The sequence below is a fragment of the Chiloscyllium punctatum genome, chromosome 8 (assembly GCF_047496795.1).
Source record: "Chiloscyllium punctatum isolate Juve2018m chromosome 8, sChiPun1.3, whole genome shotgun sequence".
Classification (NCBI taxonomy): Eukaryota; Metazoa; Chordata; class Chondrichthyes; order Orectolobiformes; family Hemiscylliidae; genus Chiloscyllium; species Chiloscyllium punctatum.
Genome location: NC_092746.1, coordinates 67092531 through 67114447, shown reverse-complemented (window position 1 = coordinate 67114447; position 21917 = coordinate 67092531). Strand labels below are relative to the sequence as shown.

General features: G+C 40.8%; 1 protein-coding gene across 2 annotated transcripts in view; it reads left to right on the top strand.

The window, feature by feature from the left end:
* The first annotated feature begins 660 nt into the window (after positions 1 to 660).
* dazl (deleted in azoospermia-like) overlaps positions 661 to 21917 on the top strand; it is a 172142-nt gene continuing 150885 nt past the window's right edge. For both annotated transcript variants that reach the window (XM_072574963.1, XM_072574962.1), the window contains exon 1: positions 661 to 712. In XM_072574963.1, coding sequence (XP_072431064.1) covers positions 701 to 712 — 12 coding nt within the window. In that variant the 5' untranslated portion in view covers positions 661 to 700. The remainder of the gene's footprint in view (positions 713 to 21917) is intronic.

The window sequence follows — 21917 nt, the reverse complement described above, 5'->3', positions numbered from 1 at the left end:
GCGATAAATCTACATGATCTACAAAAAGCAGCGCGGAAGGTTCAAAACTATCAGTGCCCCACTCTTGAAATTAGACCGACACCGAACATCAGACTGACACGTTCATAGCTCATCTTGAATTTTATATTTTATAATCTTTCAATCTAATCGCAGGGGGACAGCTCCAATCCTTAAGACTTCCGATTTTGAAATAAGGGAACAAGAGTGAACTTATTAATTCGGATCCCCATTCCAGGAACTGAGAATCCAGTGTTGGTACTGACCACTTTATTTCCCTCCCTCTCTCCCTCCAACTTTAAACATTTTGTCCGTTAAACGGTTCTTCATTCAACAAAATGGCGCCCTTCGCATTCCAACTTCACCCCACGAGCCTGTTGACTGAGAGAGCGGGCTAGCTTGGACTCTACCAACAAGGGATACACTGGCATCCGACACTTTATTAAAATTAAACAATTAGCATTTTGAATGGATGTTATAGTGTTTCACTTTGTAACACGTTTTTGGATTTATTATGAGTGCACTGACTACTTGTAGAGACGTTAAACAGTTATTAATCTTCGGATGATTTGGTAAAAGCGCTTGGACTACCCCTGCTGGATGGTGTTGAATGGATGCAGCATATAAATAGTAGGCGTGACGGAGGCGCCTCTCGCCGAACGTCTGGTTTGTTGGGCGGCTGTAGTGGATGTAATTGAGGAACATGGCTGAAATGGTAAAAGCAACAGGCGGGAAATAACTAGCGATCAGTCTCCATGTTGACTAGGTGGTTGCCATAATATGTTAGTTAACTTTTAATTTGATACAAGCTAGTAGTCGCACATCCTTAGAGCACGTGCCATGTTCTTGAGAGCCGCGGGAGACAGTGCCGTCTCTCGACGCCGTGAAATGGCGGTTTGGACTCGTGAATATTCTTCGGGTTCGCGACGATAAATTGTTGCGAGGCTGGAGGCTGTTGGGGAGATTTTTTTTTAATTTTGTACACATAGTCCCACCTCATTGACTTGAGGTTTTAGTTTAGTTTTGAAACTAGTTGTTCTCTAACTCTTGTAAATTTGTTACTTTTTTGTAACTTGTCCGGTTAGCCAGTGCCACGTCCATCATAAACACGTTCATAAATTGATTTCTGGCCTTTGAGGAATATCCAGGGGCCGCCGATTCCATCATGTTTACAAATGCAACACCGTTCACACAACTGGATTTGTCCTGACCAAGGAAGAGGGTTGAGAATAGGAATGGGGAGTCCAAGTTATTTAAATTGGATGACATAGATATTTGGTTTGTTTTATCCATCCACGTCGCTTTAAATCAAAGTGCGAATTCGTCCTGATGAAAGCTCCGCCTGGAGTCATTTTAGCTCACGAGAAGTCATTTGCCCCATGTCGACTCATCCAACAGGAACAGAAAACACCATTACGTCTCGTTATTTCTTATTGAGTGAAAAGTAGACTTTTACAAATCTGACGAAATGGAAGACCACAATGAGATTGCATATGATTTGGAAATTCTCACCTTCTGCTATCCATGCTCAGCCTTTGATATATTGGACATAAGCCAAGCAATTTTGTTATCACCTTTGCATCAAAGATTATTATTAACTGACAGAAAAGAGTACGTATGAATTAGTTTGGCAAGATGTGGTGAATGGGATTTTGTAGCTGTTTGTGTTGGGGTGTCTATTTTTTAAAGTATGCATCAGTGACTCGGATGGGGAGGGGGAATGTCTTGTAGATAAGTTTGCAGTTGACGCCATGATAAGTAGGAAAGCATGGTGTAGACGACATAAGATTATAGATAAAGATGGGTTCGGTAGTTGGGCAAAAAAGCTGGCAGCAAATGAGATGAGAAATGGTGAAATTATTCACTTTGGTAGGAAGAATGAAAAAACATAGTGTTACTTAAATGAGAGTGATTGTAGAATTCTGGTGTGCAAGTTCCAACATTAACATAAGATACAGCATATAATCAAGAAGGCTAATGGGCTGTTGCCTTTTATTACAAGAGGAATGGAACATAACTTAAAAGTAGCATCTTTGTTTTATGTAGAACATTAGTAAGAAAACATCTCATACTGTGTGCAGCTTTGGTCTTATTTAAGAAAGAAGGTAAATAAGTTGGAACTGGCAGGGAGGTTTATTACAACTGGAATGAATGAGTTGTCTTTTGAGGATGGTTTGAACAGGCTGGCTTGTTTAAAAGAGGGAGGTTAACTTGATTTGAAGTATTAATGATCCTGAACAGTCTCAATAAAGTAGATGTTTCCTCTTGGGTGAATCCAACACTTTAAAAAAAGGATTACCTTTTTAGGGTATTTTGAGGATTGTGAAACTTTGGAAGCAGGATTACTAAATATTTTTACGGTAAAGGTGTAAAGAGCAGGGAAATTGAAGGCTATTGTACTTAGTTGAGAATGTGGATTTTGAAATAAACAGATCAATTATAACTTTAATGAATGTCACAATAGGTTTGAGGGGCCAAATATTAAGGCATGCTTAGTCCTTGGGTGACATCTGACTTGTGCTAAGGCTTAGAAATATGATTTAAGCATTTATTTTTTCTGTGCTCACTTGTAAAGTTCCAAATCTATGAGCCCTTTTGACTACTTTTCTGTTGCTCTTGTAGTCATTTCTATACTTTCTGTAAAGCATAATCTTTCAGAGAAAACTATATCTCTTTCACAAATTTTTATCTCCTTTCGCCTGTCACTTATGTTGTCCAGTTTGCAGTTATCTACTTTTCATGCCTCTTGACTCTTTTCCTATATCCTAACTGAAATTGGTGTAGCCATGGTGGTTCAGTGGTTAGCATTGGCTGCCCCACAGCTCCAGGAACCCAGGTTTGATTCTAGCCTTTGGTGAGTAGCTTGGTGGAGTTTATATATTCTCCCCGTGATCTCTTCTGAGTGCTGTGGCTTCTTCCCACAGTCCAAAGATGTGCAGGTTGGGTGGATTGGTTATGCTAAATTGTGGAGAGAAAGTGAGGACTGCAGATGCTGTAGATCAGAGCCGAATATGTGTTCCTGGAAAAGCGCAGCAGGTCAGGCAGCATCCAAGGAGCAGGAGAATCGACGTTTTGGGCATGAGCCCTTCTTCAGGAATCAGATGAGTGGCGCTAACTGAACTGTAGTTTTAAAAGGTAATATATGGGGGGGGGGGGGGAGAAGAAGTAGATGCAGAGAGGTTTAACGTTTATGTGGCTAAAATTTGTGATCTAATCAAGACTAGATAGTGGATAAGAATTCAGGAGAGTTTGACAAGTGGGTATAGAGGTAAAATGTTGCAAGGCTGTGGAGAGTTTTAAAGATCGTGTAACTGATGGGGTGGGAGGGAGCAATGTTGAAATAGACTGAGCAAAAAGCATTCTAAGGTCTTCTTCCCAAACTTTTTTTCCTCATGAATCCATTTTGTTGCTTGAACGTTGTGAAAACCCTGCCAGATCAGTTCCACCATAGAATCTCTAGCAAAAATGCCATCCCGTATTCCCAATTTCTCCACCTCAGCCATATCTGCTCCCAGGAGGATCAGTTCCACCATAGAACACACCAGATGGCCTCCTTCTTTAGAGACCGCAATTTCCCTTCCCACGTGGTTAAAGATGCCCTCCAACGCATCTCGTCCACATCCCGCACCTCCGCCTTCAGACCCCACCCCTCCAACCGTAACAAGGACAGAACGCCCCTGGTGCTCACCTTCCACCCTACAAACCTTCGCATAAACCAAATCATCCGCCGACATTTCCGCCACCTCCAAAAAGACCCCACCACCAGGGATATATTTCCCTCCCCACCCCTTTCAGCCTTCCGCAAAGACCGTTCCTTCCGTGACTATCTGGTCAGGTCCACACCCCCCTACGACCCACCCTCCCATTCTGGCACTTTCCCCTGCCACCGCAGGAACTGTAAAACCTGTGCCCACACCTCCTCCCTCACTTCTATCCAAGGCCCTAAAGGAGCCTTCCACATCCATCAAAGTTTTACCTGCACATCCACTAATATCATTTATTGTATCCGTTGCTCCCGATGTGGTCTCCTCTACATTGGGGAGACTGGGCGCCTCCTAGCAGCGCGCTTTGGGAACATCTCCGAGACACCCGCACCAATCAACCAAACCGCCCCGTGGCCCAACATTTCAACTCCCCCTCCCATTCTGCCGAGGACATGGAGATCCTGGGCCTCCTTCACCTCCGCTCCCTCACCACCAGACGCCTGGAGGAAGAACGCCTCATCTTCCGCCTCGGAGCACTTCAACCCCAGGGCGTCAATGTGGACTTCAACAGCTTCCTCATTTCCCTTTCCCCCACCTCATCCTAGTTTCAAACTTCCAGCTCAGCACTGTCTCCTTGACTTGTCCGACCTGCCTATCTCCATTTCCACCTATCCTCTCCACCCTCTCCTCCTTGACCTATCACCTTCATCTCCTCCCCCACTCACCCGTTGTACTCTATGCTACTCTCTCCCCACCCCCACCCTCCTCTAGCTTATCTCTCCACGCTTCAGGCTCACTGCCTTTATTCCTGGTGAAGGGCTTTTGCCCGAAATGTCGATTTCGCTGCTTGTTGGATGCTGCCTGAACTGCTGTGCTCTTCCAGCACCACTAATCCAGATCTGGGATTGTGGCAGGGACAAAGGCTGCTTAGTCCACAGGATATTTAAGAAAAATGTGACTAACTTCTGTTGAGGTAAACTGTCAATATTTAAAAGGGCTTTGTGGCTGTTAGCAGTTGGTCAGAGTTTTATGGAAGTCATTGTTGTATTGGAGATTGTAACCCACTTTAGGAAGTTGCTGGGGAGAAAGGTGGCAGTGAGTGTGTGTTGGGCATTGAGATTGGATGTTGAAGAACAAATAAGACTTGATGTCACATGACCAGTATGGAAGTAGTTGAGAGAAATAACTTGTCTGTATGTATAAATGGAGCATTAATATGAGCATTGATGTAGGTGATGTCAGGGGACAAAATGGAAAGGACAGTTGTTGCAAATCTCCAGATTGATGCCAGAGCAAATTGAAAGAGTAAATAAGACTAGACAGTTGAATGTACAGTTCATAGTTTAGTATGGGAGAAATGAATTTTAATTCATGGGTTAATTTAATAACAACAGTGCTGGCAAAAGAGGGAGCTGTATTGTTATTGAGGCCTTTGCCTAAATTGTGCTAGGGCCTGTGTTCAGGTGAATAGAGCATATTTAAATATATTAAATGGTAAAAAGACAACTGTTTTAATGGAGAGAATTGTAGACTGTTGCTGAACAAAGGGATCTGGGTGTCCTTGTACGTAACCAGCAGAAAGTTGGAACAGTACGAGGAGGATGAAAATGAGTGGAGGAGCAATCTTGTTACAGCTGTACAATGTATTGGTGAGCCCATATCTAGAATACTGGAATTTTAAGGATACTTGCATTAGAAGCAGTTCAGATGGGGTTTACTAGGCTTATTCATGAGATGAGGGGCCAGTTGTATAAAGAGATCATTGAGTACTGCTACATGCACAGTCTTGTTAGGAATGGAGTTCCAGGACTTTGTTCCAGCAATAATGAAGGAATGGCAAGATAGTTTTGAGTCAAGATGGTATGCAACATGGTGGTGTTCTCAGGGAAAGACGAGACGAGACTTTCACCAGAGAATTTATGGCCTCTGACATGCTCTGTGGCTACATTATTTCTGTGGCTTCTCTAGTTTAATTTCTGGTCAGTGGTAGTCCACAGGCAAGTGGAGAGCTCTGTGGTAGAATTGGGTTTTATTGTCACATGTACTAGAGTATGAAAGTACAGGAATAATGTGAAAAATGTAGCATGTCACCACACACAGCACTATCTTGGGTACAAAGTGCCTGGTTACAAATTTTAGGTACAAAAAAAGAGAAATAAAGAAACAGCTAAAAATGCAACATTAGTTATTTATAAATTAGGAAAATAAAGTTAAAAGATCAACATTACTGCCCTTCTATAGCCTGCATTTGTTCCACACTGGGCTTTCCAGCACGTTAGGTTGACCCTACTAGACTTGCAAGCTGTTGACTGCCATCGATGACAGGCTGACTGCTTCAGGCCCCAGTCTGCTAGCAGCCCTGCTTGGTAATGTTGTAGAATGTCAGTGGATGATAGTCATAATTGGCACTTGTGTGGCATGAATGTTGCTACTTATGAGCTCAAACCCTGATGTTGTCCAGGTCTTGCTGTGCAGGGGCATAGTCTGCTTCGGTATTTGAGAAGTCATAAATAGTGCTGACCATTGTGCAATCATAAACAGACATCACCACTTCTGACCTTTATGGCGAGGAGGTTTGATTTGATTTATTGTCATGTACATAGTTCACTGAAAAGTTTTGTATGTTCAATGCAGGCAGATCATTACCATACAAAGTGCATTTAGGTAATAGAATAGAATGAAGAATACAATGTTACAGTTGCAGAGTAGGCACATACACAGCAAGTTCAACAATTAAATTTAAAATTTGAGCTTCATTCAGAAGTCTAATAGCAGGGAAGAAGCTGTTCTTGAATCAATTGGTATGTTAATTAAGTTTTTGTACTTTCTGGCTGATGGAAAAAGTTTGGAAAAGATTCAAACTGTTGTGGGAAGTATAGATGGAAGGCTAGTTTGCATGATGGACTGGGCTACGTTCACAACTCTCCTGGACAGAGTAGTTTCCATGCCAAGCTATGATGCAACAGGATAGAATGCTTTCTCTGGTGCATTTATGAAAATCTGTAAGTGTTATTGTGGACATGCCGAATTTCCTTAGTCTCCTGAAGAAGTTGAAGCATTTTCGTGCTTTCTTGACTGTAGCATCAACATGGGTGGACCAGGACGGATTGTTGGTGTTCATCACTCCTATGAACCTGACACTCTCGATCATCTCCACTTCGGTGCAATTGGTGTGCCCTACACAATGCTTCCTGAAATCAGTGACCAGCTGTTTCGTTTTCCTCATTGTTGAGGGAGAGGTTGTTGATGATGCAGGTGAAAATAGTTGGTCTGAGGATACTACCGAGGGGCTTTTGTAGCACAGTACCATTGTCACTACATCTGAGCCAGGAGGTCTTGAGTTCAAGTCTGACCTGCTCCAGAGATGTGAAGTAGCAACTCTGAACAAATTGAGAAAATACGTAGTTTCTCAAGACTAACTAGCTCCTTTGCTCTAAACCTTTTGATTGGAAGGTTTTAAAAAAAGAGTATTTGTTCCTTTTGGCATCAATTAGTGCTGCATGATTTTGACAGTAAGGTAAAATCATATGAGCATAAATTCAATACGATTTGAAGTTCAGGTTTATGCTAACGCAGTCATTCCAACAGATGGCAGTTTATTGACCGAAGCATTTCAACCTGGCCTGTCGGATTGACACTTGTTTGCTATAATTGTTTCAGAAAAGTGCCATTACTAAAGCTTGCTGTCTTCTGGGACCTAAAAAAAATGAAGGGATAACCAGATCTGAAGTTAAGACAGATAAATGTCAGGTGATGCTCTTGGGCAAAACAAAAAGGCAAGGTAGTACATGATGAACAGTACGACCCTGGGAAGCATTGCACAAGAGAGACCTTGATATGTGTATTCACCCTTCCCTTAAGATATCATGATAGGTGGATAAAGTGGTGAAGAAGGCAGTTGGTATACTTGCCTTTATTAGCTGAGGCATTGAGTTTAAGAGCGGGGAGGTTATGTTTCAGTGTATAAAACATTGTTTCGACCAAGTAGAGTGTAGTTCTGGAATCCTCTTTATAAGAGGAAGATGATAGAACTGTAGGCATTAGAAGAGAGTTACCAGAATATTGCTTGGTCTGGAGAGTTTATGAAGGGAGATTAGACAGACTGGTGCTGTTTTCCTTGAGAATGAGAGAGGATGTGATTGAGATGTATAAAACTGAGGTGCATAAAAAAAGATAGACAAACTTAGCTGTTGGTGGAAGGTCAGTGACCGGAGGCTTAGATTTAAAATAAGGGACAGAAAGTTTAGAGGAGATGAGGCAGTTTTTTTCACCATTTTTGTTTCCTCGTAATATTTCTTTTACATTAGATTAGTTTCCCTACAGTGTGGAAATAGGCCCTTTTGCCCAACAAGTCCACACCAACCCTCTGAAGAGTAACCCATCCAGACCCATTTCCCTCGAAATGCACCTAACACTATGGGCAATTTAACATGGCCAATTCACCTGGACTGCACATCTTTAGACTGTTGGAGGAAACTGGAGCACCTGGAGGAAACCCATGCAGACATGGGGAGTGAGTGAATGCAGAAGAAAGAGGAATGAGACATGATGAGCAAGTTGATACTGGGCCAGAACTTGTATCTGGCCTTGTGTTTCATATTGCTGTCCACATTTTGAAATGTTTACATTGGCTTCCTCCAAGGAATTGAAATCTGATTTATGTGCATTTCTGCACTGGGTCCTGCTTTTGAATATTTTTGCCATCTTGTTCATGTAAAATCTGATATGGAAGTTGCTCGGGACACTTGGTGTCAACTGCATAAATAGTTGAGTAGTTTGATTAGACGTGTAAACTCTCAAAGTGAATACAAGAAGACTAAGTAATTTGCACAGATTAAGTAATGGAGCAAGAATGTGGCAACGTTGAATATACTATGTGCAAGTGTGAAGTTTGCCACTTAGATAGGACTAATTGAAAAGCAGATTTCTTTGAAATTGTTGGGAAAAGTTACTATTTATGTGCAGGTTAGGGGCATTTCTTTTGTCTGCCTGTTCTGGATGCTTTAGCATATACATATTCTTCTTGGCCACCGTTATCCCTTCCGTGAAGTGGAGCTCATATCCGTATGATTCTTGGGCATCAGCATCTTCAGCTCTGGTGTTCTAGAGCCCAATCTCCAAATAAGGATTGGATGTTTAGGATCGAAGTTGTTCGCATTTCAATCGGGGCTGCAAATCTTTCCAGCCTGCCCTAGAGAGCTGATGAGTGTATCCAAGTTCGAGATTGATAGAATTTTATTATGTGAAGGGAACTGAATTGTGGAAAAACTAAGTTTAGGTCAAAGATTGACCATGATCTAAACTCACTGATGTAACAGGCTTAAACACCTCAATGACACATGTATACTCCTCTTCATTGTTATGCATAGCTCTTAATTGTTTCTGGTATCAGTTTCTGAAATTAGTGTCTGCATGGGATGCAGCAAAATGTATGAGGGCTTTCCCTAAGTGAGCAGGAAATGTGAAGCCAATAAATCTTTTTTTGTGGTGTAGTCCTGTAATTGTGACTTTGGAAATGGTATGGTAGTACTGTCTTATTTTTGTATATCCCTTTAATGTGTGATATCGTCAATGTCAAGTCTTTACAGGTGCCAAATCTGTATAATGTAGCTGATTTGGCACGTTGGGTGGTTGTTCTCTAGTGATCCTCTTGGCACCTATCTCAGCACTCTGGCTATTTTTCTTGCCGTTGTCTATATGTGCATACCCACATTTCTGTTGGTATCTCCTAATTGGTTTTAACTTCTGGTTCATTTTATTTGGCAATATGCCCTTTGGATGTTATTTTTCCTATGTGAAGCTGCTGCAACTGCAGAATACCACAGGTCAGTGTTAGGGCATCACCTATTTAAAATCTGAATCAATGACTAGGATATAGGGCTGAATGTATGGTATGCTGACAATGCTAAGGTGGTAGGAATGTAGAGTTGTCAGGAGGAGGTTGAGTGTTTGCAAAGGGGTATAAGTAGGTTGAATGCGTGGGCAAAACGTTGTCAGAGTATAATGAGAAGCAATGAACTTGTCCACTTGGCAGGAAAGGTATAGTATTTCAAAAGAGAGATTGCAGAACTATAGTACAGAGGGATCTGGGTGTCCTGATATAAATCTCACAAATGTAGTAAGTACAGAAAGTAATTGGAATGTAGATTCAAAGTTGGAGGTTTTTTTTGCAGGACAAAAAGAATGTAAAAGAAAATTTTACTGCAGCTTGGTGAGACTGCATCTGAGTACAGTTTTGGTGTTCTATTTGTTCTGTTTGTTCAGGGAAGGTTCACTTGACTCTTTGGGATTATCTACTGAGGAAAGATTGGACAGACTGGACTTGTACCCACTGTAATTGAGAGATGGTCTTTATTGAAACATAAGACACTGTGGGTGAATGCGTGAAGGTAGTTTTCTCTTTTGGGGAAGCTGGAGCCTGAGGAGACAGACAAGAATAAGGGATCTCCCTTTTAAGCCTAAAATTAGAATTTTCTAACTGGTGATCTGTGGAATTCTCTCCCCCCCCCCCCCCCCCCCCACAAAATAGTGGAGAATGTTATTGGATTTATACAAGGCTGAGAGAGATTTTTTTCATAGACCACAGAGTTGAGAGCGCAAAGATGATTTGAGACCGCATCCAAATGAGCTTTAATCCTACTCAATAGCAGAGTGGACTAGAAGTATTGAATGGCTTAAAACTACTTTAAAGTAATTTCTTCTCCTGTGTGTTATTACATGGGGATAGTCTGTGTATTTGAACAGATAATCAATTGTTTTTGCTTTCCTACATAAACTATTTTGCTGCAAGGCCACTGATTTCAGATTAGCTGACTGGATAACAGGAGATAAATTTGTAATTCCTTTTGCTGGCTTTATCTTGGATATTTGTTATTTTCCTGCTACACATTGTCAGTATTGAAACATTGGTGGATAATCTGGTATGAAATAGGGGAGAGCATTTTAATGTGGTCAACATGGATTTGCAAAGGAAAATTTTGACTAAAAGTTTGAGCCACAGGAATGTTTACATGAATTTTTCAGGTGCTATTAAACTCATTTATTGGACAAATGAAGGAATAAGATAAATAGAATGGAACTGCATGGTAGAGCGATGCTGAAAGGCTAATATGAATCATGACTTTTTTTGAGGTGATATTGTTACTGATTCCTTTTAAGGATGCTGGTGGAGAAGGGGCTAGGATGTAGAGTTAGCTATTGATTAGTGAACTTTGAAGAATAGAATGAATGGGTTAATTGCACTGAATTAGCTGCATCAGTAAGGATTTGATAGTTTGTGTAAACTATCTTGAGGGAAGACTGAGTGGTGGAAGCAACAGCCGACCTTTATAAACTGTCACTAATATTGAAAAACATCATGAGACATCTTAGAGGTATTACAGAGAAACTTTGACTTGAAGAATGAGATCTTAGGACAAGTGACAAGTGTTTATTCAGAGATAAATTTGATGGAATTTCTTAGATTAGAAGAAGAACTGAGATTTAGGAAGATGATTTGTGCTTGATGTCTAGACAGCTGAACACACAATCACCATAGCTGTGCTAAGCATCAAGAGCAATGCGAGTCTGGATGGTCTTGACTTTAATGCCAGGAGTGTAATCAGTTTGACTCATGAGTTAAAGATGTGAACTGACACATGGAAGTATGATCTTGCCATCACAAAACATGGTAGAGGGAAGGGTAGGACTGGCAACTAAAGATTCCAGAGTGGAAAATCTTTAGGTGGGGGGGAGGGGGGGGAGGAAGAAGAGAGAGAGAGAGAGATGATATAAAAGAGGTGGAATAACACTAAGGAATGATGTTTACTGCAATAAGAAGTGATATTTTGGAAGCATCTTCAAATGAAGCTTTGTGGTAGAACTTAGTAATGTGACTGCCACTTTAACATTACTGGGAATGTATTATAGGCCGCCCAAAATGTCAGCAGGAAATAATGAAGCAAATATGTAACCATTTCAGAGGTGTGTAACAATAATTATGGGGCAGTTATACTAGGGGATTTCAACTTTCCGAAAGTAAATTAGTATAGTCGTAGTGTTAAGGGTTTAGAGGAAATGGATTCCTTGAAATGTATCCAAGGGAGTTTTTCTTTGTATCAATATGTAGAAGGCCTAAGGGTTGGCTCAGTGCTAGATCTGGTTCTGCGGAACAAAGCTGGACAAGTATTTGGTGTGGCAGTGGGGGAGCATTTTGGCGATAGCAAAACAGTATGATTCAGATTTATTCTGGACAGGGAGAAAGGTGGCCTTCAAAAGATGGCTTTGGATTGGGGGCAGATTTTATTAAAATAAGGCAAGATTTGGCTATAGTTGACTGGGAACAGTTCCTTGTGGGTCATTGTACAGCAGTGCCATAGGGGAGGAGTGGGGAGTGTCTTCAAAAAAGAGAGCCAGGGAGAATACAGGTCCAACGTATATACTTTAGGGGGGGAATATATGAGCAATAAGTTCAGGGAACCCTGGATGTCCAGGACAATTTAAGACTGGTTGAGGAAGGAAAGAAAGCTTTTAGCAAGTAAGAAGGGAGCAATTTAACTGCAGTCCTGGAGGGATGTAGGAAGTGGTGAAGGGAACTTAAGCAATTGGAGCAGAAAGGGGGCATGACAAAGGATTTGTGAATAAGATTAGAGAGACTGCTAAGATCTTTTTATAAATACATTAAAAGTAACAGGTTAACCAGGGAAAGAATAAAGTAATAAAAGTAAAGACTGCAGATGCTGGAGATAAGAGTCAAGTGTGTGGTGCTGGGAAAACACAGCAGGTCAGGCAGTATCCAAGGAGCAGGAGAATTGACATTTTGGGCATAAGCCCTTCATCTGGACTGGCTGATGAAGGGCTTATGCCTGAAATGTTGATTCTCCTGCTCATCTAATGTTGCCTGACCTGCTGTGCTTTTCCAGCACCGCACTCAGGGAAAGAATGAGCCCATTAAGGACCAAGGGGGGCAATCTGTGAAGCCGCAAGAAATTGTAAGGGTGTTGAATTAATACTACTTTTTGTTCTTCATTATGGAAAAAGAATGTAGGTATGGAATTCAGGAAAAGGGACTGTGGGAAATGTGCACAATTTGACAGGAAATGGAAAGGTGTTGGATGAATTGCATCCTAGACTGTTGTGGGCAGCGAGGCAGGAAACTGCACAGGCTCTGAATAACTTTTAATTGCTCTCTGGCCACAGGGGAAGTGCCACCTGACTGGAGGACTGCTAATGTAGTTTGACATTTCAAGAAAGGTGATAGATATGAACCAGGAGATTACAGATGGTGTCTCCTGTCAGTGGAAAGGGAGCTATTGGAAGACATTCTGAAGGAGAGAATGAACATCCACTTAGAAAAACATAGGTTAAATAGGGATAGTCAGCATGGCTCTTTGAGGGATGACATGCCTAACAAATTGTTAGAATTATTTGAAAATGTGATCAAGTGTGTGGGTGAGGGAAGTTCAGTTGGTGTAGTTCATATGGATTTTATCAAACTTTTGACATGTGGAACTGAGAAGGTTCAAGCGCATGGCATTCAGAGAAACCTGGTGCGATGGACCAGAAAGTAGCTGCTTAATGTGATAGGGTGGAGGTATAAGGCTGTCCAAATGAATAGGGTCTGGTGTCCAGCAGTGTATCACCAGACTCCGTACTGGGATTGTTTGTTATATACATAAATGACAGATGAAAATTGTGTATGGGGGGGCGGGGGCAGTGTTAAGCAAATTTGTAGATGTCAATGATTGGCAGGATGGTTAATTGGTGAAGGAGGTGGTAGGTTATAGAAAAATATAGGTGGGGTTTGTCAGATGGCAGAGCCATGGTATTTAACCCTTGTAAATGTGAAGTGATGCACTTTGGAAAAAGAAACAAGATGAGAGCATATTTAATGAATGGCAGGACACTGGGTAGCTCAGAGGACCAGAGCGATCTTGCTAATTCGCAAATCCCTGAAGTTGACAGAGCAAGTGAAGAGGATAGTTAAGGAGGCATAAGGGAAAACTTGCTTTCTTCAGTCATAGCATACAGTGTAAGAGCAAGGATGTAATTTTGGAGTTGTACAGAGCGTTGGTCAGGCCACAAGTGGAGTTATATGATTATCTCACAACAAGAAGGATGTGAAAGCACTAGAGAAGCTTTAGAAGGAGTTCTTCAGTGTTTCCAGGAATGGAGCAGTTGAGCTCTAAGGTGGGACTAGATGACTTGGATTGTTTTCTTTCTAGCAGAGAAGGCTAAGAGGGGACATAATTGGGATTTTTAAGATTATGAAGGGTATGGATAGGGTGAATAGGGAATGACTGTTCCTCTTGATTGAGGGGTCCATCATGAGGGTGCATAGATTTAAGGTAACAGGCAGGAGATTGAGAGGACTTGAGAAAAACTCTATTCCACACAGTTGGTTATGGGAATCTGGAATGGACTGCCTGGGAAGTAGTGGAGGCTGGAAGCTAAACCTTGAAATAATATTCAAGGATGTGTGACATGTGTGCTTTTAGTGGTAGTTATTGTTGGTGGAGACTCAATTGGCTGAAAGGCCATTTCTGTGCTGTATGACTGACTTCATGACCATGGGGTGGGATGCAGGAAATCTGGGATTCACAAGAGGCCAGAATTGGAGCAGTGTAGAATTACCAGAGGATTGAACGGTTTCACAAAGGTAGTGTTGAAGGTATTGAAGGACTTGAACACTGATAATTTTTAAATTTAGGGTTGTGCTGAACATTGAATAAATAGAAATAAAAATATTAAGTGCTGGAGAAACTCAGCAGGTCTGGCAGCATCTCTGGAGAGAGAACAACAGAGTTATTGTTTCAAGTCCATTACAACTCTTTGGAACTCATACTGCAAATTTGACCCTGAGCTTCTGATCTCCCATTGTTTTAATTGTGCCTCACTCCCTCTGACTTCTCTGCTTTCTGCGGTGTTTTAGTAAAGTTTAGTGGAAGGTGGAATAACAGCAATTTCCTTTTATATCAAGCTCTTAACAAATACCTGGACTCAACATAAGCAAGCACTAATTTCAGGACATCATCTAAGCTCTCTTCAAATGTTGTTTATTCTATTTTTTTCCTATTATATCTTCCCAACCCATCTGTTTCATTACTTGCCCCATTCCCATCTCTAAGTACCCATGTCTTGTAACCTCACCAGCTGTTCATCCAACACAATGTCTTCGCATTTGGTTCTTAACCCCTTATGCTTTCCTGCTATCCAGTGCAATTTATACCTCATACTCTACCCCACCCTCAACCTTGGTCCATGCCACTGCACTTGCTTAAAATCTATTACATCTATAACTTTAACTCGTTCTGATGAATGAACAGTGGAAACATTGGGCTGAATTGTAAGGGTGTTTTTTTTGCTGAGTCTTTGTTGCGTCATAGATGTTTATCACAGTAGGGCCTAGTGGGTTTTCTTGTTTTACCTTGCCAAATTCTTCTTAAGTGCCTACCACTATGTAATGCCATGCCATGTGATTTCTGTTTCACCTTTCCATACACCATTCTTAGAACTCCCAGTGAAGAGCCCAGACAAACTCTTTCAGTCAGGAGTTACTCTGCACTGTTTCTGAAATTTGTCCTAGACTGTTATGTCAGTACCTTGCTTTGTGGTCAGTGATCTGGAGATCCTGCTGGATAGAATGGAGCTAAGCATGACTTCCTCTTTTCATCGTTGACTTTCCTCTCATTATCATTCTTCTGGAGTCCAAAGTGGGCTGATTATTAATCATTTGCCATTGTGAAGTTTCCCTTATTTTGTGAACTTTGAGGTTTTCCAGGTGAGAATTTAACCTCCATGGGGAACTGCTTTTGAGTTTCTCCTGTAACATCTCCTTTAAGATTATTGATGTTCCATTTCAAATTGGTGAGCTGAATAACCGACTGAATGCTATTTCCTTTCCTGTGACAAACCCTACATAGTCTGCCTGTTCTCTTTCGCAAGATTCTAAGTTTCTGCCTCTGTGTTGAATATAGTTTCCTTGAAACCAAGCAAATGGTCTGCTAGAAACCTTTTCTGTTGAAACATAACCTTATAATTTTAAGTGTCTGGAAATTCATCTTTATTTTCTCCTCACTTCTTTTGGTTTGAGTTCTAAGCAGGAATTCTTCACTTAACTCCAACCTGAATGGTTGAGTCACACTTTTCATCACCTCATGTTTCTGAAATTGGAATTTGTGCTTCATTGAGTTTTTTCACAGCATGAGTTTTCGTTCATATGCACGCACTCGTGATCTCCTTTCTTGAGTCTCCAATATCCAGTCAGTTCTTCAACAGTCCCATTCATTTTAGTTCCCAATCTCTTGTTAATTCATTTCACACAGCCCATAATCACCTTTTCAAAACTGTTTTAAGTCTGTGGTAATCCGATTTCTTTGTGCAAAGTCATTGATTTTGGGGTGAAGATAGATAATTTCTTTGAAGTTTGCTTCACATATAGAAGGTGGTTAAGGCATTTACAGCACTTGCCTTCATTGCTCAGACATTGAGTAGAGGAGTTGGGAAGTTATATTGATGTACAGGGTGTTGGTGAGGCCTTTTCTGGAGTACTGTTTGAGTTATAGTCACCCTGATGCTATAGGAAGACTATTATTAAACTGGAGAGAGTTCAGAAAAGATTTACCAGGGTGATTCAGAGTGGAGGGTTTGAGTTATGGGAGGAGACTGAATAGCGTGGGACTTGTTTCACTGGAGGGTAGTAGGTTGAGGGCTGACCTTGTAGAGGTATATAAAATCATGAGTGGTTTAGATAGAGTGAATGGCAGGTGTTCTTCTCTCAACTTAAACTTTCGGCCCCGAGTCTTGAAATCCCCCACCCTAGGGAAAAAAGAATTTAAAAAGAAATGAGGGGAAACGTTTTTACACAGTCATTAGTGTTTGGAATGAACTTCGTGGAAGTGGTGGATAATGGTTCAATGATGCAATATTTAAAAGACATTTAGATAAGTATGTGAATAAGGAATGTTTGGAGGCAAATGGGCCAAGGATGGGTAGGTAGGACTAGTTTAGTTTCGGGTTATGGTCTAATTGGCTGGTTGGACCGAATAGTCTGTTTGTGCTGTATGACTTTGACTCTAAAGCTGCCCATGTTGATTTCCCAGTACAGTGTAGCATACGTAAACCTGAAATTTTGTTTGTTTAAAAGTTGGAAAGTTCCATTGAACCTGTTTTGAATTCCCTGGATCCAAACTTGGCCCCCAACTTTGTAATGATCAATGTTGGGGAGCTGTAAACAAAACTAAAAAAAATTGTCAAACATTCCCTATACAAAGAAATTACCGAAAAGATTTAACTTTACATTTCTGTTAAATATAATCAGATTACATTTAAATTAGACATCAGTTAAAAGGTTAAAATATGGTCAGTACAAACTATAAAACCATACATGGTAGCACATAAAACAAGCCATCTTGTGATTACAAGTATTGGAAGCTCTCCTTGTACAAATATGACACCGCAGGTAATCTGTCTTTCTAATTCCGCCTCTGGTGAATTAAATCTGTTTTCTCACTGAATAGATTTGGTCCTCCCACCACCTGAAACAGCAGCTCCACTCCCCAATTTCTCTCTGGTAGGTTCACAACAATCTTGATGGTACAGATTGCCAAGGGACTCATTTTTAGCTGACTGCTTTAACAAGTTCTGTTAAACAGCCTGGTCTGTTTTGTCAAGTCTGGAACAGTAATAGAATTGTCCAATTCACGATCCCTATTCTAAACTAGTCTTACCTTATTGTACATACTGTGCTACACCACAACTTAAATCACTCTCCTGTCTTACCCTACTGTAGCTTATTTTTCTCTTGCTATAGAGCGACCCCTACCTCTTGGTATTGCTTTCAGTTCAAGGGTGCAAGGTTACATGACCCATGTAATCCAAGAAGGTTACAATTGATTTTGTTATAATTGATGCAAACTCTCTAGTTTAAGTTATTTTTACAATTACAGATTCCAGAAAATTGAGGTTTTCGTCGCCAAGAAGTTGGTCAGTAGTTACCATACAAACCGTTACCTCTGAAGTTGCTATCACTGATCACATCACATCTTTAAAAATAATTCTTTTGAATTCCTGCTAAACTTTTTGTTGAAGTATTCCTTATCCATTGTGCCATCAGCAAAAATGGGATCCCGTTTCTTTTGTTACTTATTCCAACTGCTCATAATCTTGTGAATTTCTACCTAATCTCCCATGTTCCAAGATGACCAATCACAAGTTCTCTAACATAACTTTGTAACTAAAATACTTCATTCTAGGGCCCATTATGTTCAATCTCTATTCTCTCAAGAAACTTCGCATCCTCCCTAAAACTTGATAGCCAGAACTAAATGCAGTATTGTGGACTAATTGAATCTTTCTAAAGTTTTAGCATAAATCCTTTGCTTTTCTTGGTGATAAGATCTGTGGTGCACAGGTTCAAGTTTTAAATTGGGGCAAGATGAATTTTGTTGGAGCTTTCAGGGGTTGATTGGATTAGATTGTTTGCAGGCAAAGGGACCTCCAAGTGGGAGGCATTTAAAAGTGAGATAGCTAGAGTTCAAGGTCGTCTTATTCTTGAGAGGGTGAAGGGCAAGATTGGTAGGAATAGGTAACCCTGTATAACTGGAGATATTGAGACTTTGACTAGAAAAAAGTAAGAGGCATATCCTGGGTACAGGTAGCTGGGATGAAGGGAATCACTGGAAGTATACAGGGGATATAGGAGTTTACTGAAGAAGGAATTCAGGAGGACAAAAAGGGGGCAAGAGTTAGCCAGGGCTGAGAAAATTAGGGTGAATCAAAAGGGATTCTTTACATATATTAAAGGAAAAAGCCTAACTAGAGGGAAATGGATCTCTCAAGGACCAAAGTGGACATGTCTGTGTAGAACTGCAAGGGATGGGTGAGGTCCTCAATGAATATTTCTCCTGTGTTCACCATGAAGAAAGATGAAAACTTGGGTAAGTTAGTGGTGATATCTTGGGGACAGTCTATATCACAGTCGAGGAGGTGTTGGACACATTAAAATATATGAAGATGGATAAATCTCCTGGACCTGACCAGATGTATCTAAGAACACTGCTAGAGGCTAGAGAAGAAATTTCAGGGGCCCCGTCTGATATTTTTGCATCATCGTTAGCTGCAGGTGAGGTCCTGGAAGACTGGAGGTTAGTGAATGTTGTGCTCTGATTTAAGAAGGGCAGCAAAGAAAAACCTGAACTATAGACATCTGTAGTCTGTAAGCTACTTGAGACGATTCTGAAAGATAAGGTATGCATGCATTTGGAAAGACTGGGTTTGATTAGGAATTGTCAGAATGGCTTTGTATGTGGGAGATCATGCATCGCAAATTTTGATTGAGTTCTTTGAAGTAACCAGGAAGGTTGACGAGGGCAGGGTGATGGATGTAGTATATGGATTTCTGTAAGGCCTTTGAGCTTTCACATGGAAAACTGCTCTGGAAGGCTACATCACATGGAATCACGGGGGAGCTGGCAAATTGGACATTAGGTTTGGTAGGAAGCAGAGGGCAATAGTGGAAGAATGCTTGTCAGACTGGAGGCCTATACTAGTAGAGTGCCTCAGGGTTTGATGCTGGTCCCATTACTGTTTGTTATCTATATCAATGATTTGGATGAGAATGTACAAGGCATGATTAATGAGTTTGCATATGGCATGTTATTGTGGACATGAGAAAGGTCATCAGTAATTGCAGCAAGACCTTGGTCAGCTGGGGAATTGGGCTGAGAAATGACAAGTGGAGTTTTATATAGATAAGTCAAATCAACACAGGAGTTTCATGATGAATAGTAGATCCATAGAGTGTAGTGGAATAGAGGGAACTTGGAGTTCAGGTGCACAGAGCCGTGAAGAAAGCTTTTGGCATGTTTGCCTTCAGTCAGGGCATCGAGTAGAAGTTGGGCAGTTATGTTGCAGTTGTACAGGATGTTAGTGAGGCCACATTTGGGGTATTGTGTTCAGTTTTGGTCATCTTGCTATAGGAAGGATGTTATTAAAGTGGAAAGAGTACAAAAGAAATTTACAAGGATGTTGCTAGGACTTAACAATCTGAGTTATGGGAGAGGTTGGATGAGCTAGGACATTTTTTTTTCTTTAGACATTTGTGGGGAGGGGTGAGAATCTTTAGAGGTGCATAATAGGGCATGGATAGGGTGAATGTACTTAAGTCTTTTTCCCCAGGGTTGGGGAATCAAGGATTAGAGAACATCAGTTTAAGGTTAGAGGGGAGAGAATAAATGGGAATCTGAGGTGCAATGTTTTTTAGAGGGTGGTAAGAATATGGGCTAAGCTGCCAGCGGAAGTAGTTGAGGCAGGTATGTTAACAGCACTTAAAATACATTTAGACACAATTGATAGGAAAGGTTTAGAAGGATATGGAGCAAGTGTAGGCAAAAAGGCTCCGCATGGATGGACATTTTAGTTGACATGGACCAGTTTGGACCAAAGGGCCTGTGTCAGTGCTGTAGGACTCTATGGAATTTCTGTCATTTAGCAGATTCCTCTAGTTGGGAATTTGAAAACCACTGTTTGGGCTCTTTGTTCCCATCTTCGGCAATTTCATAAACCATCAGTCAGTTGGCTGGCAGTCACTATAAATAAGCTATTTAGGGCAGCTTTCTGGATTTCTGGCCGTTTGAGCTAAAAGTAATTTGAATTCTGGCAGATTTCATAGATGATGATGAATCTGCCCTTCAAACAACTTTTTTTTTTGATAGTGTGATTGATAACTGCTGAAAACATCAAGTTTTAACTTTGTTTTCAAGAGAGTTGTGTGTTCTTAGTTAGGTTAGCATTAATTAGTTCTTGCTATTTTTCCTGGAGAATGTGGTGGTGAGCTGACACCTTTAACTGCTGTAGTTCTTGGTTGCACAAATTCAGAGTTCTAGAGTTTTGTCCCAGTGACTGAAGGAATGGCAATATATTTTCAAGTCAGAAGCATATTTTCAAGAAGTCAAGAAGCATAGTCTTGTAATTTTCTCGAATGTCAGGGGATATATCTTTCTTTTCTCCTCACTATATGTAAATACTAAACAGGAATTCTTCACTAAGTCAAAGTTCTGTGGATGTTGGAGATCTAAATCAAAAGTTAATTACTAGCGACACTTGAATGGTCTGGCAGTGGGCATGGGAGGAAATCAGAGTTAATGGTTAGTCTGATTCACTGGACTTGAAATATTTACTCTGCTTTCTCCCCGCAGATGCTGCCAGACCTGAGTTTTGTCAGCCATTTGGTGGTTTTGGAAAGGAACTTGCAACTGGAAGGGTTCCCATTGTTTGTTTGTTAACTTTTTGATGGTAGTGGCTCTGGTTTGCTGAGAACCTTGCTGAGATACTGCAGTGGATCATGTGGTTAGTACACAGCTGCACATGAGGGCTGTTGGTGGACGTGTGAATTATTTTAGGTATGAGTGTTGCAGCTGCAATCACCCAAGCAAGAAGAGAGTATTACTTCTGACTCGTGCCTTGTATGTGGTGGATTTTCTTAAGCCAATTGACAATAGTTACATGGTCACAGACAAACTTTTAGTTTTGGTGTTAAACTTATTTTAGCTTTTAGTTGCAGGATTTTTCTTGATTTCATGTTTGAACATAATGCGATGCTAGAATTGAACCCATCTCCCCACAAGCATTTAGCCTGAGATGCTGGATTACTAGTCCAATCACATTTCCACCACCCCACCATCTTCCCAGATTTATCTGGTCTCCACACCAAAACTCATCCAAAAAAGCTTCCATTCTAGTGTGATCACTAAATATGCCTTATACCACATGTATTGATTGTTGTCTGGGGTACTGGAATTGCAAACATCATGTGCAGCCAACTGTATCTCCTGAATAGCATCCTGAGTATAGTTTGATTTAAAAACTAAAGCTTTCATCAGCTTCACTTGCTAATAACAATCATTTTCTATCAATAAGAGGAATGACTTTTGCCTTGGAAAGTTTTGGTAAAATGTCTTCATTGGCTTGCATGAGGTAGTGAGATTCTTCAGAGTTTCATTGAGTTCGTTTGGATCAATGCACTGTTTTCCAGTTTTTCTATCCATTGTTATTGTATAGCTAATTTAGTTTATAGGAGCTGTTACTTCTATGATTACTCCTTTCTTTCTAGCTCTTCAGACTTTCAGGTTGGACTTGGTTGTAGCTGGAGCTGTACATACCCTCAACAAATGATACATTTGTCTCTCACTCTCATCTACTTCAAGATGATATTCACCAGGAAGATATCCAAGACATGTG